Here is a 19,645-nt window from a genome sequence, read left to right on the forward strand (position 1 = left end):
CGCCTCCACAGGACATTCTTGTGAACCAGGATAAAGGGAATGAGGACATTTATTTACTTAAACTTAAATAACAATGCATGTATTAAAATGTGATGGGAATGAGAGAAAATAGAGCAGTGAAAAAGGGTAGGAAACACTAAAAGAAAATTGCAGTTTCAAATATGGTCAGGATGAAAAGTGACTCACACCATATACTAATAGTTTAATATATAGTTATATATACTAAATATAGTTTAATATAGTATATATAATATAATATAATATAGTATATATTAAACTATTTATTTATTTATTTATACTATAGTTTAATATAGTATATAGTTTAGTATATAGTTAGTATAGTAATAGTTTGCAGACAATGTAATGCTAGACATATCTTTAGTCTTTATTTGGCATAATTAGTAGAGACTAATTTTGAAAAATATGAGTGACTAACAATTACTATCAAGTTTATACTCTTCAAGTTATTAATTTGAAAGTCTAATATTTATTAGTGATATTCTATACTTAGAAACATTCTAAGCATTTTCCATGAACATTTTCACTGACTCCTAAAAAAAAAAAAAAAAATTGTTTTCCTTGAGGAAAGTAAAACTTATTTTTATTTTATAAATAAAGAAACTAAGAGAAATGCACAGAATGTAACTTTTTAAAATGGAGGTTACTATGTTAATTGTAGCAAAACATTTTATATATATGTTGCATGTGCCATTTGAATTAGAAAATTCAAATTGTCAATACCAGAGGGCAGTGATGTACTGTGAAAATAACTCCTTGACACTCAAGACCCCAAAGCACACAGGTGGGATGTCCTGGTCAAGGTTTAATCTGTCCTTTTGATATAGATAAAACCCTTCTGTGTCAGGAGTTGGACTCCAGAAAATCCCAACGTTCCAGTAACACAAGCTAACTGAACAAAGGTATGTGCCTTATCTAAGAATGAATAGCTTTAAGCTTGCCGTGCCTCCATGGACCTCCTTGACTTATGTCAGCAACAATGTGAAACAATTTGATCTCCCCCAGCTCAAACTCCTGTGACTCATTATTTCTATGAGGAAGGGGAAAGTGAGCTCTTTTGCAGGCTTCTCTGATGCCATGGAATGTGAACTAGAACCTAGTGTTTATTGGCTTAGAGTAGTAGCCCAACCCCTTCCCCAGTCCCAGAAATGATTGAAACCCTAAAAGTACTCAAGGGTATTGTCCACATAAAATGAGTGGTTATTTTGAGAAGACATGATCATATAAGTTTAAATACTTTGCTGAGTTAAATGGCTTAAAAGTTTATATTAGACATTTGGTCCTGTGTATTATCACTGCAGACCAAAGGAACTCATTGTGGTATACTGGGGGTTAAACTGTCTCAAACCTAAATGGCTTTAAAACTCAGAGTGGTGTGCATGAACACGTGAATCTACATATAGAAGGCAGGGAATTGCAGATGTTTACTAAACTCACACTTAGTCTGTGACTCAGAATGACTTGTAAAATTTTATCCTCAGGAAGCACTGAATATCCACCATGCCATTCCATTTCAGGACCCCAGAGGCTGTCAAGGCATGGCTGCACTGATTCTGCTGTTCTGCCTCATTCTGCTGAGTACAGTGATTAATAGGAGTGAGGCCTGTTTCTGTGATCACTACCCATGGACTCAGTGGTCCAGCTGTTCCAAAACCTGTAATTCTGGAACCCAGAGCAGACAAAGGTGGGTGCAAGCTAGGAGGATTTTATGTGTGTCTCGAGAAACCACAAGGATGAGTGGGTGATATCAAAAATGCCACAGTAAGAAATGGTAGAGACTAGAGCTCAGGGCTGGAGGCATGGCTTAGAAGTTAAGACACTTGCCTGTAAAGCCTAAGGAACCAGGTTCGATTCCCCAAACCCATGTAAGCCAGATGCACAAGGTGGTGCATGTGTCTGGAGTTTGTTCATAGTGGCTGGAGGTCTTAGTGTGCCCATTCTGTTTATCTGTCTCTTCCTCTCTCTCAAATAAATAAAATAGTTTTTAAGAAAAGGAAACTAGATCTCAAATGAGATTTTATGAATTTGTACAGGATATTAGATCTTTTTAATGTAAAATTTAAATGAGGTCTATTTTCATTCTCTATTTAAAAACAAAGGGTCTCAAGGAAATTTAGTTAAGAATTGTGCAATATTTTCTGTCTACTGAGAATTGCTACTCAAGATCTTTTCCAATCGTATATAACCCTGCTTACCTACTTAGTTAATTATAGAGAATTTTCTAGTCATTAAACTGAGTCCAACAGGATGTCAGATGAACAGCACAGCTGGCTATTAGCTTCATTGTTGGCTACACAAGAAGGCAAGAAAACTTCATTTACTTAATAGCATTTAATAGTCCAGTCTTTTCACTAATTCAGACCATTCTCCCCCCTACTTTCTTCACATGTGTTAGAATTTTCCTTATCATGCTCACATGACTTAAGAAATGAATGTAGTTAATATGTAGGTGATGATACGTTTTTTGTAAACTTATTGTAGAAGACTATACTTACATATGTAGTATGAATCTCATTAAAATTGCCAACTGACTTCTGATTTAAAAAAAAATCACCTACAAAATGTGAAAAACAGATTTGTTTATAACACTCAAAAGACCTTCCATAGCTTCTACTGCCTGCCAAAGAGTGTACAATAAATGCACCTGGTCCTTCTCAGCAACAAGCTTCTCCGTAAACGCATTGTGCTTTCTTCCACATCTAACTTTTGCTATTCCCTCTATGTGCCAACCTCTTTTCTACCCAAGAAATCCACATGAATTTTTCAAGATGTCTCCTGTCACTCTGTCCTTGAGTCTCTGGTCTCACATCATCCTAACCCAACTCAATCAATTATTGTGTGACAGTTGTGTTGTTATTTTAAGCACAGTGACAGCTTTGTGACTCTAACCTGTGTAGTCACACAGGCCCCTGTTCTTAGAAGGGCTTCATGGTTGACATGGTTTTCTATCGCTGTCTTGAGATTCTCCATTTGGAAACTCCATTTTCGTTTTGAGATTGTCTTCATGAATTATGAAGATAGATTTGAGTTCCGTTAAGTTTCATGAAATGTACATATGCCAATCTGCCTGATTTCCCCATAAAACATTATTTTCTTTTATTCTCTGTAGTTAATTCTCTATGATATTTTGTTATAGCTGTGAAGACCCTTAAAATTGGTATATTAAAATACAACTATTTACTCACTATTACAGACAAATAAAGGTGGATGGCTACTACCGGGTTAACTCATGTGATCAGCTTTGCACCAAGCAGGAGACAAGAGAGTGCAACTCACAGATATGTCCCATCAACTGTGTTCTGGGAGACTATGGGCCCTGGTCAGACTGTGACCCTTGTCTTGCAAAACGGGTAGGTGAGCCGTGGGCACACCCAGGAAGTCTGAATCACAAGCAAGTGATTAATCAGCATTTGGGGAAGGGATGCATTCATTTTACATGCTGTACTGGAATATGAACACCAAAAGAAGTTCCATCTCTGGCATTATTATGCTTCACATCTAAAACCCACTATTTGTGTCTTCTGAGAATTCTAGAGAAAAAAAAAAAAAAGGGCAAATATGAGGAAATGGAGATTTTAGTCCAATGCTTAAAACTAAACAAAAATGAGAGAAATAAATCAAAAGCCTGGCTCCTTGCTCTTCCTCCTAATTCCCTCTCCCTATGGGAAGGTCCCTTTATTTGTTTATTGTTCCCAGCTGCAATATTTACCCAGTACATGCTCATTCCTGTAAAGGCATTGACCTGCCTCGAACCACAACTGGGGTATATGTCAAACATTTCAGTCACACATTAGAAATGAAACTGAAAGTCTGTGTGGGACACTAATTCTGAGGACTGTGCTGTGCGCTTTGCATGCATCATTTTGTTCAGACTGCACATTCTATTGTATTTCTCTTACCGTTTTATAGATGAGTTCCTTAAGGACCAGGAAGTTTACCCAAGAATATGCTGTAATGTTCATGAACGACCAAAGACCACACAGGACCACTCTGAGGCAGGAAAAGAGCTGTTCATTGGGGCCCAAGCTGCCAGTCTATCTCATGGGAGGAAAGAGAGAGAGAATAGCCAGCATAGGGCTGGATAGTTTTGGGTTTTTATAGAGGTTTTCTTTTGGGGAGAGGGATACAGAGGACAAAAGGCCTGAGGAACTCAGGGGAGAGCAGGAACTGAGGAGAAACTCAATCAGAGAATGGATTGTCATCACGAGAGGAGCCAGGGTGAATGGTAGGACAGCTGCAGCCGAGGGCATTGTTAGGTCAGGGGTGTAAAGATTAAGCAATGTAAACATCTGAAGTTGCGTCAGTCAGGCTGCTGTCGCTCCCCTCCTTCAGCTGACTCCATCCTGGGACTCTTGACGTCCTCCCTGACTTATACCACCAATTAATAATGCAACTACATTTTGAACTTGATTTTTTCTTTCTTTTTTTTTTTTGGTATCTAAGTCAGTACTTGTCACTTCTGTCGTATGTCTATCCTTCCCCTACTCTCCATTTTACTGCTCATCAAATCTTTCAAAGTGTGAAGAATATATCAACCTGTTTCCATGGAGACCTTATGTAAAACAACCACAGATTCTTTCCCGTTTATCACTTTGCTCCAGGGTGCAGAAGGACGGCTGTTACTGCCCTCACCCAGAAGACCTTCAGTAAACATGTTTGCCCTTGATGTTGGTGAGATTTAGAACTGTATGATTTCAGACTTCGAAGCCATAGAAACTTTTTTGCTATACTTCCTCATTTCACAGGTTGGAAAACAGGTTTGGGAAGTGGTAGCTTCCTCAGATGTACAAAATAATGAAATTGGAAAATTTGTTACTACAATTCAGGAAATATCATCACAGGGGAAAAAAAATATCACAATGACTGAGAGACCTATTCTTAGATGCACTTTTATCTTGATCCCACCTTAAAATGGCTCACCTTTTTTTTCTTTTTCTTCCAGTCTAAAGCTAGATCTGTCTTACGCCCCAGTCAGTTTGGGGGACAGCCATGTACTGAGCCCCTGGTGACCTTTCAACCATGCATTCCATCTAAGCTCTGCAACATAGAAGAGGCTGACTGCAAGAATAAGTTTCGCTGTGACAGTGGTAATGTACTTCTGTAGAGTGTTTGGTCTCTGCTAAAAGTGCCAAAGTCAACAATATCCACACTGAGCACCAGGAAAGTCTATGAGAGAGAGCTCCTACCATATTCTAAGCATTAAAAAGGACAAGCGGTTACACTACAAATTACCACGGCACATAATGTGAAACAGCAGCTTTTGAAATCTTGGGATAGGGGGATGCTTCATTGTTTAAGAGTATTTGTCAGTTTTGCATGAAGAACTGAGAAGGACTGAGATCTGCTAGAGTGTGATTTCCCTAGGACCCATGTAGTTCACATGCATAGACATGCATAGCTCAGGGTGGTAATGGGGACCTAGGGTTGGAAACAGGAGACTCACTGGGGCTGCTCGAGTTAAAAAACAGACCCCATCTCAAGAAAGCTTGCCACAAGCAGTAAACACCTGAAGTTCTCCTCTTACCACTGCACAACACATGCACACGCACATGCACACACATGCACACAAACACACATGCACACACATGCACACAGACACACAACACACACACACACAAAAGGATATAATCATCTTGATCACTGCCCTGATTCATTCATTCATTAACTAATGGTATTTAGAGCCTTACTTTGTTACAAAGCATGAGAAGGAAAGAAAAGAAGAAAGAGAAGGGAAGAAATGTAGGCAGATAACAATTGCCTATTAATTAGCACAAATCTATAACAAAGATAACTGAAAAGAAATGACAGATTAAAAACTATTTTCAGGGGGCTGGAGAGATGGCTGAGCAGTTAAAGTGCTTGCTTACAAAGCTAAAGACCCAGGTTCAATTACCAGTACCCAAGTAAAGCCAGATGTCCAGGGTGGCACATGTGTCTACAGTTCATTTGCAGTGGCTGGGGGCCCTGGCATGCCTATTCTCCCTCTCTGTCTCTCTCTCTCTCTCTTTTTTTTTTTAACTTGATCTTAGCCAAAAGGTCAAGAAGTGATATCTCTGCCTCTCTTTCTCTCTGTCTCTGCCTATTTTTCCACTCTTTCAAATAAATAAATAAAATGAGAGAAACTTATAAAAATATTTTTATAAAGCTACATTCAACATTATTTATTAGTCCAATACTATTGTGATATTATGCCAAGAAATGACTAGATATAATATGGCAAATTTTCTTGATTGGTTCCACAGGAAATTCCAAAAGACAACATAAAATGATGTAAATGCTAGCAATGTTCAAATCCAATACCTACTTAGATGTGTAGAATCTGACATTTAAATTACATTAGGAGATAACCAAATCTTGAGTGCATTAATTATATGTATTCTTTTGTTGATTAATAGTCTAACTCCCTGCATTTTCAACAGTGTAGATCTGATTTCTACACATTTTTCAGTACGGTCACTCTATTAGCTTTACTAGGTTCTCAGCCTATCTTGCTGCCACTCAAATCAAACACTGTAGCTCCAAGGCTGCTCCTGACTGTGTGTAATCGCTTGAGCATGGATGTATTCCAGTAAAACTATACTGACAAAAAAGTCATGGAGGTCAGTTTCAGTACATCAACCTTAGTTCAGTAAGGTCCTATCTAAATAGCCAATTTGAAGTTACAATATATATTTCAGGTTGGGGAGATGGTGCAGTGAATAAAGTGCTTGACACACAAGCATGAACATCTGAATCTTTACCCCTAGTGCCCACGTAAAATCCTGATGCTGAGTGTTCTAGCATGTGCCTATAATCCCAACCCTGAGGAGATAGGGAATTCATAGAGATCACTTTCTAGCTAGTATGACCAAATCAGTAAGCTCTAGGTTCAGCCAAAAACTCATTCTCAGTGAGTAAGGTGGAGACATCTGACATATACCTCTGGTCTCCAAATGCATGTGCACACATGCCTGCACACACGTGTACCCACACACATACAAACATGCACCCCCCCACACACACACCATATATACATACATACACACAAAAATTAAATTTAACATGAATAAATCCCACATCATTTCTGTCTAGTCTGGGTATACAGAAAAGAATATATATACCTAGTAATTATCAAACTCCATAGAAAATTGACTCAAGACTTTGAAAACTAAAATCCTTTCCTTCTCATACTCTGTTTCTGGCCTTCAACTTTCGGGAATGCTGGGGTCAGGGTTTCCTGAGAAATGAGGGTAGAAATTCATAGAGAGTAGAGCGATGTCCATTGCGCTACATCATAAGGTCATATCTCAAATTGATATGAGAGGGAAGATGAGTAAGCTCTTGATGAAAATGGCTATCTGCAATCCAGACTTGAACACTACAACTAACATGCTGAAGTCAAGACATAAACCCGAAGTGCAACTGTTTGAGTCTTCAGAGGTGGCTATTATAACAAATAAGCAGAAACGTTCTATTCCACAGAAGATAAACCTGTGAAATTAATTACATAAAATAGCCTAGTGTAAGTCAGAACTAGTCACAAGATGCCAAAGGCTTTTACTATTTAGTAACTGGTTTCAGAGAAAGTAGTAGTGTAAGTGCAGCTGGTTTCTAGTTCACTTGCAATATATCCATTACCATTGATTGTAAAAAAAAATAATGTTTTATAAGTCTGTAATGGTAGATAATCAGCTGTGATGCCAAATTTTAAGCTGTCCCAGAAACTTTACCCTGAACCCCAAAGTATCCTCATAATTCAGCTGACACCAGTGTGGCTGGCGTCCTTTCTGACTGGGTTATTCCATGACCTTTGGGTTGTTAAATAGTCCCTTGAAGATGATATGCTACTTCTCTCTCCAAATAACACTGACTGTCAATGGGAATGAGAAGTCAGATGGATGACTGACTCTTTGCCTGACTTGGGGTGATATTTAGGCCTTACTTATCAAAGAATTAGCACTAATGGTCTGTCATTTAAAGATTCGTATTTTATTTCTTCCTTCATAAGTGCCATTAAGTCTCTCTGGAGTTTCCAAGTCTAATTGTATTATTTTAACATATGCATGGAAATTTTTTTAGAATTACTCATAGGGTTACTTTTAATGTACTGTAACAATTTATCTCTCAAAAGCCTAATTTGAAGGACAGAGGATGAAAGGATCTGCAACTAGTTATAAAAGCAATATGTGATTGTAATAGCACAATTCAGTTCAAGTAGAAGGAAACAAGTACAATTTGTGATGAGAAGTGACAGAGAGTGCTCAGCACTGCAATATCTCTATCACACCTTCCAAGGCTCAGTGTCCATTGTGGAAGAAGTAACAGAAAGAATGTAAGAGCCAAAGGAAGGATAGGACTGCTTACAACGCACTCTTCCAGACACAAAATGGCCTGGATATCCATGACCTTGCAGTGCCTGGTACTACCTACACAAGATCGTCATAATAGGAGGAAAAGATGATGACATCAAAATACAAGACAGACTGATTGAGAGGGGGAGGGGATATGATAAGAAAGTGGAGTTGAAAAGACGAAAGTGACTGTGGGGAGGAGTTATTGTGGTTTATTTTTTATAATTATGGAACTTGTTAATAATATTTAAAAAGAAAAGAGAAAAAAGAAAAAATGTAGGTATAATTTCTTAATAATTATATGGCTCCAAGGGCTGACTCTCTCTCTTCATATATGGAGAGATATATATATATATATAGATATATATATATATATATATATATATATATATATGTATATATATATATATATATCTCCATATAATGTATATATATATGGATATATGTATATATATCTCCATATATAAAAATATGCATATATATATATATATATTTCTGCCTTCTACTCCATTCTGCTTCTATGGCCTATGTAATTACTGTCCTAAACATCACTCAAGATGTGTTCTTACACTCAAGAACTTGCTGCAAGACCCCCTTCAATATCTAGATTCACCAAAGGGATAAAATGAGTTATAGTGTTTATATATTTGATATAGTGTTCAGTTAATAAGAACTGCACCCTACCTGGGTAGACATAGTGCTAGCTAATAAAATAGCATGCCCTTATAAAAGAATCCTATAATCTTTCCTAAATCTGTAAGTGTCAACTGCAGAACTTTTTTGAATCACATAAGTCAAAATGAAATTTTACTGTATTTTAAATTAAATTACCCATTCTATTCTGTCCTTTACAAAAAGAAATTGAAGACATGTTATTTTTTTTAAAAAAAAAAAGCATCTTCCAAATTATATCCTGAGATTGACAGAAATTCACTTCCATCTCTATTTTTGTATGTTTATGATGTTCATGGGCATAATTTTAATAATGGTCTGGACATAATAGAAGACCTTCAATAAGCAAAAGAAGATAATTATTGTGATTATACTCTACCTTCTAAGTGAAAATTACTAAGAAAAAACTTGAAAGTAAGTGCTTGGGAGAGGGGCATTTTGTATTAATTTTAACCCAGCACATGCCCAATTTCCCCAAGCATTTTAGTCAAGACCATAAAATGAGGCTGGGGAAATGGCTCAGTGGGTGATGAGTTTTCATGAGGACCTGAGTTTGGAAATGCTGGACATGGAGGCAGCATGTGCAGTTCCTGCACTGGGGAAGGGGTAGGGATAGGAAGTTCCCTAGCTAGCAACTAGCTAACTTGTCTAGGCAATTGGTGAGCTCCAGACTGAGTGGTGAGGGGAGTTTAGGCACAGGCAGATAGGCAGGTAGGGATGGTTGTAGGGGGCTGTTGACACAGGGGAGTGAAAATGCAGAGTCTAGACAATCTGTGTTAGTAATTGACCACCAGAACAGAAAACCAAAGAAAGAATAAAATATTTAAATGGCCAGCTGAAGGCCAGCTGTTTCAAATGCCACTGCATTAGGTATCTTGGGGAGAGGGGGAGCTAGACCCATGCCTCATTACCCTGACAGGAGACCTAGCCCTATACATTCCAGTCCCAGGGGCCACTCAAACCAGCTCCCAGCTCTGGGACCCCTCCTTTCTCAAAGGGAGCTTTTGCCTGCAATAGAGACAAAGCTTACTTCTCTTGCTTTTCACTGTATTTCTGCATCTGTTTTCATTTTTTGGAGCTTCCAAAACCTTTGGCGTTGCAAGAAAGGACCAGTGGCCTCCTGGCCATCAGGGGAGCATTTTTTATTTTTTCTGAAACAGTGAGAACCTGTCTTAAAACAAAAAAAGTGTTTAAATGGACCTAAGCCAAGTCTCCACATGTGAAGGATTTTTCCCAGTTTACTCTCCCCCCACTCCATCCCCCCACACCACCAGCTTGGCTTGGGAGCTTTCTTGGTTTTTGTTTTTTGTTTTCTCCTGTTTCTATTCTCCCTCAATAAATCCTCCATAACTTCCTCTTAAAAAAAGAATTTGGAGGGTTATAAAGAAAGATACCTTCCATCAATCTCTGGCCTCTGCACACACATGCACACAAACATATAAGCATACTTACATACATATATACATACATGTATACAATACATACACACACATGGGAAAATAACATACAAGCTGTAAATTAGATGCCAACTACAACTTGAACCTGTCAACCTGATAATCTTGGGCAATATGACATAATTGCTATAGGCCTGTTGTGCTTCTTTCACTGAATATAAAACTTTAGAGATACAGAAATCATACTATTTACTCCAGCAGATTGTTTATATGCATAAAATCATATATTTTTCCAATATAAACAATACCTAGGCTCTGCCATTTGAATAAAAAAATTCTGAATCTACCAACTTTCTTCTACAGAACATGATCTCTACAGCAAGCTTCTGATATGATTTGAAAGTTACTTCTTTTTTAAATTTTATTTTTATTGATTTATTTGAGAGAGGGAAAGAGGCCAAGTGAGAGAAACAGAAAGAGATAGAGAACAGGCACACCAGTGTTTTCAGCCACTGCAAAAGAACTCCAGATGCATGCGCCACCTTGTGCATCTGGCTTACTTGGGCACTGTGGAATCAACAGAGGTCCTTTGGTTTTGCAGGCAACTGCCTTAACCGCTAAGCCATCTCTCCAGCCCCAAAGCTACTTCTTAAAGGAAAAAAAGACACCAGCCTTTAACAATCTTAAAACATGAAAAATACTTTAAGTTCTGTTTGTATCCCTTCTATTTCCTGTCTCTTGTCCTATTGCTATAGCTAAGACTTCTAAGACTTCAAGCACTATGTTGAACAGTAGAGGTCACCATGTTCCATTCAGTAAATGACCACTCGCCCCCCCCCATTCGTACCCATGCAAGCAACCCTAGTTTTATTCAGTGAGTCACCCAATAAAATGGCGATTGAGGGCTAGGAAAATGGCTTAGCAGTTAAGGCATTTGCCTGCGAAGCCTAAGGACTCTGGTTCGATTCCCCAGGACCCACATAAGCCAGATGCACAAGGTGGCGCATGCGACTGGTGTTTGTTTGCAGTGGCTGGAGGCCCTGGTGCGCCCATTCTGTCGTTCTCCCTGCCTCTTCCCACCGCCCCCCCTTTCAAATAAAGAAAGAAAGAAAAAAAATGTTTAAAAGCAATTGATTGTTTAGTGTGAGTGATGGGAGGAGATAAAAGAAGCTACTAGGGTGGATATGATCAAACTCCGCTGTATACATGGTAGGGTCAAAACCATAATTTAAAAACCTAACGGAAAATATTAGCTTATCGCTCCATTTCCATGCATTCCTAAAATTTTACTGCAAAGAAAGGAACGTTGGCCTCAACTACCCCTTGAAATTTAAAGTATTTGTATTTCAGTTGAACAAACTCTTTCGGCATGGAGAACGTGCTCATTGCTGCTTGTGCTTTCCTCGCCAGGGCGCTGCCTTCTCAGCAAGTTAGAATGCAACGGAGAAAATGACTGCGGGGACAACTCAGATGAAAGGCACTGCGGGAGAACCAGGGCGGTGTGCCCCCGGAAGCACGCTCCCGTTCCCGGAGCGCAGCTGATGGGCGCTGGGTACGTGCCATCCTTCCACCCTCTGGGGGAGAGGTACTAGAGGCGGGCGCAGCAGGGAGCCACATCCGAGCCACCTTACCCCTCTTTCTCGTCACTCCCACCAGCTCGTCCTTGCTCATATCCTCACATCAAGTTTTAGGGTTCAGGCAGCATGTCCTCCTCAGTCTTGGGACTACTTTACATTGCGCCCGGCAGTGCCATAGTTTCAACGCCCGTCCATCCCTCTGAAAGCTCAGCTGGATCAGCGCAGATTAGCAGGAGGCCAGCGGAGCTGAAAGGTGACTGCATGCATTCCTGGGAGGGGGGCGGCGGGTGAGTCTTCAACTACTCAGAAATGGCAGGAGCTGATTGAGAAAGAATGAATCCGCAAAAATACAGAATGAAAATATGTTTATGAGTGTGTTCAAAGTTAAATCCCATAGGAAGAAGGGCGGGGGAGGGGAATGGGAGAGGAGTTAGGCAGAAAGAAACTAGAGGTAATTATAATGAAATTAAAAATAAATGTAAGCGAATACCGTTACGGATCCTCTCCCATGGACCATGGGATGTATGGGTGCGTCCATATAGTTTAAAGGCAGAAAGTCAGCCTGACATTACTGTCTATAGTGTCACTGTAAAAACTGACTAACTAAACCTTGTAAAGTTTAAATAAGCTCGTCAACTTTACTACATGCTAAATGGAGGAACCAGGTCTCAAAGCCAGACTTCAAAGCTCAGGTTAGTTTCACCTTTCCGAGCTGATTTAGAGGAAACCCTCATTATAGAGATGAAAGAAACCTCAAAGGAACATGCAGCCCTTGTGAACCAGTATTCACAAATTCTAGTCCTGCTATTTCAAGAGGGCACTAGGGGGCTGGAGAGATGGCTTAGCGGTTAAGCGCTTGCCTGTGAAGCCTAAGGACCCCGGTTCGAGGCTTGGTTCTCCAGGTCCCACGTTAGCCAGATGCACAAGGGGGCGCACGCGTCTGGAGTTCGTTTGCAGAGGGTGGAAGCCCTGGCGCGCCCACTCTCTCTCTCTCCCTCTATCTGTCTTTCTCTCTGTGTCTGTCGCTCTCAAATAAATAAATAAATAATAATAATAATAAAAAAAGAGGGCACTAGGCACGTACGAAGAAGTTTTGAATCCTTAGACTGCAGCAGTGTGTTGAAATAGTTTAGGAAGCATGAGAGAAGTCAAGATAAATAGAAAAACTGGGCCCCCGTTTTGAAGGATAGGAGTAATCAGTAAAGACCATCTCCTGCGCCCTCCCGTACCACGTTGAAGAAATGACGCTTAAACTTTTGGCCATAGGCAAACAGTGTGCTCAGGTTCTATTGCTCATGCTGAACTCTTTTTGTTTGTGCGAACGTGGCTGGGGTGATTGGAGCATGTGCCCTCGCTGTGCCCCATGTGCTCCCCTGCAGTGGCCAGAGCAGAATGCCTGATGTCCCCCGAGAGCTTGTTGTTTTTCTGCAGGCCGGGGTAATTCCCGGATCTCTTCTTCCCTTTGTGGCACTGGGGTCATAGGCACGTATGATCATGTCTTTATGTGAGATCGAGAGATCGGTCAGGACCCTCTGGCCCTCATGTCTGTGTGGGAAAGGCGCGTGACCACTGACTCATCTCTCTAGTCCTTATGTTGGAAGTTTTAAAAGCTTAAGTCTTCACTGACGTTGCCAAAGTTGCTTACTTTGTCAGTTGCATAGCATGAAGTCTTGAGGCCTAAGAGACAAACAGCCACAACTCCAATAAAATCTCATTTGATTCAGAATAAAGCCAGTGGCTGGAGAACCAAACTCAAGAACCCCATGTAAAATAGAAAGGACATTAGACTGGAAGCTGGAAGAGCTTCTAAACCTAGTTATGTATTATCTTACTATTTAACATCCCGGACCTCCATTTCCTCATCTATTTTTACATAACTATAAACTGCCCTAAGGTTCAGTCCTGAGTTTCTGGTTACTGCTGACTCTGAATACAACATCTCATTTTTATCAGAGAAATGTTTTCCCTGTTACCCTGCCCCCAGAAGAAATCTCAGCCAAAAACCTCCACTGGTAATCACAAATATTTTTTATGTTCAGTTTTCCACTGTTTCATGTGCTCTCTGATTGATGAAGTGTGACATTACAACTCACCTTTTGTTCCATGCGTCTAGATTCTAGAGGTGCAGATGGAGAGGACCACATGCTATGTGTACTTTGGCAGGCAAACTGGGTGGCTCTCTGCCAATGAGTGCTGTTGTCCCAAGGATTCTCAGAAATGAGCAAAGCTGTTGGCTGTTGGACTGCGAGTCCTCCCCTTGCCTTCCCAGGGACTGAGGATCAAGTGTTGCTTACTGTAATTTCCTTCTCATCAGCTAGCCTTAGGATCTCTGCCTCCCCTTCCCTTGGCCCTCCAAAACATTTCCACCCACAAAAGATGTCTCCCTGGGTGGCTGTTTGTATAAATTGCATCTTCCCTATGCAGACATAAGCATATGCATATTTTTAGGTAATATGCTTGAATTAGTGGCCAACGACTTAGCATGCATGAAGTCACAGTCAACACCCTACAACACACACACAAAAAAACAGCTACACAGCATGAAACCTAAAGCCAATGAAGTAAAACACATTGGAAAACTATACTTAAAACTATACTTAAAACATTAACACATTGGGCTGGAGAGATGGCTTGGCAGTTATTGTGCTTGCCTGTAAAGCCTAAGGACACAGGTGTGATTCCCCAGTACTCAAGTAAAGTGAGATGCACAAAGTGGTGCATGCATGTAGAATTTCTTTATAGCCACTTGAGGCCATGGTGTGCCCATATCTCTTTCTCTCTCTCTCCCCTTTCTCTCTCTTCTCTTTGACTTGCTCTACTTGCAAAACATAAGTAAAAAGTTTAAAATACATGAAAATATTGAAAGTAAATCTGTCATAGAAATGAAAGTTGCTGAATAATTGGCTTAGCTCAAGTAAGATCCATCAGGCCTGCCACTGCCACAGAAACCATCCCTAAGTTCAGCAAGCAACTGCTTCCTTCATAGATTTCTCATATGTGGTAATATCTCTCTCAAGCCCCTTCTCATTTGCGAAAGGATGCCTAGATCAAGAATTCTATCCCCGTAAACTTGGAAAATGCAAATGAATAACCTCGAACATCTGTCATGTCAAGTAGTTTATAAAGTTCTTCTAAGATCAACTTCTCATAATTCCTCCTTCAAGTATCTATTGACTTAAGTTCAAATATAAATGAAAATAACTCTCAACTTATGCTGGCAGCTATTTGAGCATACTGTGCATCTTAGAGAACCCACGAAATCATTCCTTTTTTAGCACTGTAATTAATTTGTATGTGTGCATGTTCAGGTGTGTTAGCATGTGTGAGACTGTGGGCATGCACGTGCCACAGCAAATGTGTGGAGATCAGGAGACGACTTGTGGATCGTTTTTCTGTCTCTTGACCTCATTGGAGTCAGGGTTTCCTCTCTGGATTAGTACTCCGCTACTGCTGTTTCTGTGCTTGTCAAGAACTTTCAAGCTATTCTCCATCTCCCATGTGGCCATCAACATCCACGTACCATGGTTACAGAAGCTCACCAGGGCTCCCAGCTAATTTTGTGGGGTTTCAGGTTCTCCAGAGTGAGTGGCAAGCATTTTGTCCACTAAGCCATCTTTCCAGCCCCAGGAATCATTCCTTTTTTATTATTATTTTTTTAATTTTAATTTTATTTTAATCTTTTTTTTCTTTTCACAATTTTTATTAACATTTTCCATGATTATAAAAAATATCCCATGGTAATGCCCTCCCTCATTCCTTTTTAAAGATCAACTTTATTGACTGATAATTTTCATTCACCATATAATTGAGCTATTTAAAGTTTATACTCTAGAGGTTGAACCATGAAGATCATGAGTTCCAGTCCAGCCTGGACTACAAAGCAAAGCAAGACCTTCTCTTTAAAAAAGTATAATTCACAATTTATAGTATTTATAAATTCACGGACTTATATAAGCATCACAATATAATTCCAGAACATTTTTGAACCTATATTTCAAGGTGACTATAGCCTTTTATATTCATGTTTGGTTGAAAAATAAATTGTTCCACATCTTCACCAACATTTGTGTTTACCTATCTTTTTTATCAAGTTGTCCTGGTGAATGTGCAATGGCATCTCATTATGAGTTTGATTTCTACTTCCTGAATGATTGATAATGTTGAGTAGCTTTTCATGAGCTTAATAGTCATTTCCATATATTCGCTAAAGAATAGTCATGTAGATATTTAAACCCCTTGCTGATTTATCAAGTAATTTGGGTTAACATGTTATTATTGATTCATGAGTTCTCTGAATATTCTGCATAAAGGCTCCTCAGCACATACTTGATTAGTGTGCAGATATTTTTCCCACTATGTGACTTGGGCTTTCACATTCATTGTGTCCTTGGAAATGTTGGATGCTAATTCTGACAAAATCCAGTATATTTGTTTCTTCATGTCTTGATATGTGCATTTTCTGCCACATCTAAGAAAGTCTTACCTCATCTAAGATCACAAAGATTTCTTTATATTTTATTCTACAGATTCTATTGTTTTAGATATTACATATAAGCCTGTGATTTAATTTTTGCATTTTGCATTACATGAGGAAAGGTTCCAATTTCATTCATTTTCATATGACTATCAAATTGCCCTATTTGTTGAAAAAAATCCCATTTTTTAATTGGTTTGGTACCTTTGTCCAAAATCAGCTGGCCGCAGAGGTATGTATTTATTTTTTGTACTCTTAATTCTGTCTCCTTGATTTATATGTTTCCCTTGTGCTAGTTCCATGCTATCTTGATCATTTTGGCTTTAAATAAGCATTGGATCAGGAAATGCCCTTCTTCCAACTTTGTCCTTCTTTCCCAAGACTGGTTTGGCTATTCTGAGTCTCTGGTATTTCCATATGAATTTTAAACCTCAGTGTGACAATTATTGTAAGGAAAAAGGCAGCTTAGATTGTATAGTAGGCTTTTCATGGTTGTGACACATCTGACAGGAACAACTAAAGGAGTGTGTGTGGCGGAGGGTGCTTGCACCCACACACATACTCATGTGTAATTATTAGATCATTCCAGATGTATGTCATTTCATTGTGACAGAAACACTCAAAATATCCTCTACTAGTAAATTTGAAATATTCATTAATTACTTCCAGCAATAGTAATCATATTTATAACTGCTAAACAATTTCATCATCCTTTTCCCATTCTCTGTCTTCTATGCCATTCTTAGGGAACAAGGATCCTGTTCTTTATTGCTTTGCACTCAATATTAGCTTCCACATATGAGGGAGAACATGCAGTATTTGTCTTTCTGTGATCACTTACTTCTCTTAGCATAGTATCCTTCACTACTACCTATGTTTCTACAGACATTCAGATTTCATTCTTCCTATGGCTAAATAATAGTTCATTCTGTACATCTAAATATTTTCTCTATCCTCCCATCTGTCAGTGGACATCAAGGTTGATTCTATGTCTTGGCTATTATGAAGAGTGTTGCAGTCAGTGCAAACCTATGTTCCTTTAACATGCTGATTTAATAAAATTAAAATACAATTTCTTCATGGACAAGCTAGGAAACTATGATGTCCTATTTCATCTTAAAGGGCAGGCTAGCAGATTTGCTTGTACTAATCACTATTATACTACTGTAAGGTGGTAATTATTACCTCCAGGTTTGAAACTCTTAGTATTCTATGATTTCCTTTGTCACAGAATATACATTACAATCTCTAAGCAGCTGGAAGACTTATAATAGAAAGAAAACTTCCTAAGATGTGAATAATTCCTTAAACACATGATGTTTCCTAAATTAATTCATTGTGTAACTCAGCTTCCTCATCTGTAGAATGGACATAAAAATTCTGTCTTCATAATATGTTTTGTTAGATGTGTTGAATCAGTTAATATCTATAAAGCACTTGAAGTTAATATCTTTAAGACATGTACTATTACTTAGCATATAGTAAATGATATGTAAGGATTTGCTAAGTAAGATATATTTTATGTATTGTAATTACTATAAAAACAATATAATTACAATACCATTTACATATTTTTATTACTGTCTCACAATTAGCTTTGTATCTAGTCTCACTTACTGGACCATAATCCAGTTCCAAAGACTTCACCAGCCCTGAAACTCATAAAGAGTATAATTTAAAATTTTATTTCATGTTGCAAGCCCAGAACAACTGCACAAATGAGAGAAGACAACCCCTGACCATGTTGGCCTACAGTCACCTTAGATGCCCTACTATGAAGGAAAGAATTATAGAAAGTTCCCCTCCCCTTTAAGTCATTCGTCAAGAGTCAAAAATGTCTAGGAAAGGGAATTTCTTTCATATAAATAAGGTAAATTTTAAAGATTGCTCCAGCATCTATTGGATTTTTGAAAATTGCTTGCTTTCAGGTTTCATTTTCTGGCAGGAGAGCCCAGAGGAAATGTCCTTGATAACTCCTTCATGGGAGGAATATGTAAAACTGTCAAAAGTAGCCGAGCAAGTAATCCATACCGAGTCCCAGCCAACCTGGAGAACGTCAACTTTGAGGTATGACAGTCTGTGGTGGTGATAGCTCCAACACTGAGGGAGATTATAGGCTAAACTCCTAGTGAAATATTTTTTGGATGAATGAATGAGCAGCATTAAAATATAATAATGTATTTTAATCATATGTGCTTTTATTTAATCCTTCCATCACCCAATGAGGGCAGGGTTATTTTCACCACTTTACAGATGGAAAGTCAATGATTTAACCAAAGTCAAATAAGCCCATAAGTAGTAAATTGGAAATTGAAATTCAGATTATTCTCACTTAAGTTCATCTTTTCTCCATGAATAGATGGTGCTAACATATATCCACACACACAAAAAAAATGCTTGAATTAATTTATAATATGCTCCTACCAGAACTAGTTTTCTTACATTACCATGAGACTGAGACATAAAAAGGTGTCAGCTTCCTAAAAAAACCATGATGAGTGAAAATATATTAAAGTGCCTCTGCCTTCCTTCCTTCCTATTTCATTGGCTTGTTTTTGTTTGTGTTCCTGAGTAGTAAACAGCACGACATGCTAGATACATTCTGAAACTACCCCAGTGACTTACATCTACGTACTGTGTCCTTGATGTACTAAACCAATCTATTTCTTTTACTTGGTGAGAAGAGAAATGTGAAATACCTAATTTTCATGGTGACATTCATGCATACAAATTTGACATGCTGGAGAGAATTTGAGTCTAATGGTTTGTAAGAACCACTTTATAGTTAGTATGTATTCAGCAAGAAGTCATTTGACGCTGTCTTTAAAAAGACCTTTTTGCATTTGTAAAATATGGATACGTGTCTATCTGATACATATCATTTAAACACATGCAATATACACTAGTTGTTTGAAGAATGTGGGGATCAATCACATATTCTAATATCTCTGGTAAGATTTATGACACTATCATTAAAATATATAGTATTGGGCTGGAGAGATGGCTTAGCAGTTAAGGTATTTGTCTGCAAAGCCAAAGGACCCAGGTTGGATTTCCCAGGACCCATGTAAAGCCAGATTCACAAGGTAACACATCCATCTGGAGTTCATTTACAGTGGCTAAAGGATCTGGCATGCCCATTCTCTCTATGTATCTATCATCTATCTATCTATCTATCTA

At 38.7% G+C, this 19,645-nt stretch overlaps 1 protein-coding gene across 1 annotated transcript in view; it reads left to right on the forward strand.

Annotated features, from left to right (window-relative positions):
* The first annotated feature begins 1,556 nt into the window (after positions 1-1,556).
* C6 (complement C6) overlaps positions 1,557-19,645 on the forward strand; it is a 73,972-nt gene continuing 55,883 nt past the window's right edge. The window contains exons 1-5 of the mRNA XM_004652498.2: positions 1,557-1,702; positions 3,212-3,368; positions 4,961-5,105; positions 11,825-11,966; positions 18,394-18,532. Of these exons, the coding sequence (XP_004652555.2) occupies positions 1,557-1,702; positions 3,212-3,368; positions 4,961-5,105; positions 11,825-11,966; positions 18,394-18,532 (729 nt within the window). The remainder of the gene's footprint in view (positions 1,703-3,211; positions 3,369-4,960; positions 5,106-11,824; positions 11,967-18,393; positions 18,533-19,645) is intronic.

The sequence above is a fragment of the Jaculus jaculus genome, chromosome 13 (genome assembly GCF_020740685.1).
Source record: "Jaculus jaculus isolate mJacJac1 chromosome 13, mJacJac1.mat.Y.cur, whole genome shotgun sequence".
Taxonomy (NCBI): domain Eukaryota; kingdom Metazoa; phylum Chordata; class Mammalia; order Rodentia; family Dipodidae; genus Jaculus; species Jaculus jaculus.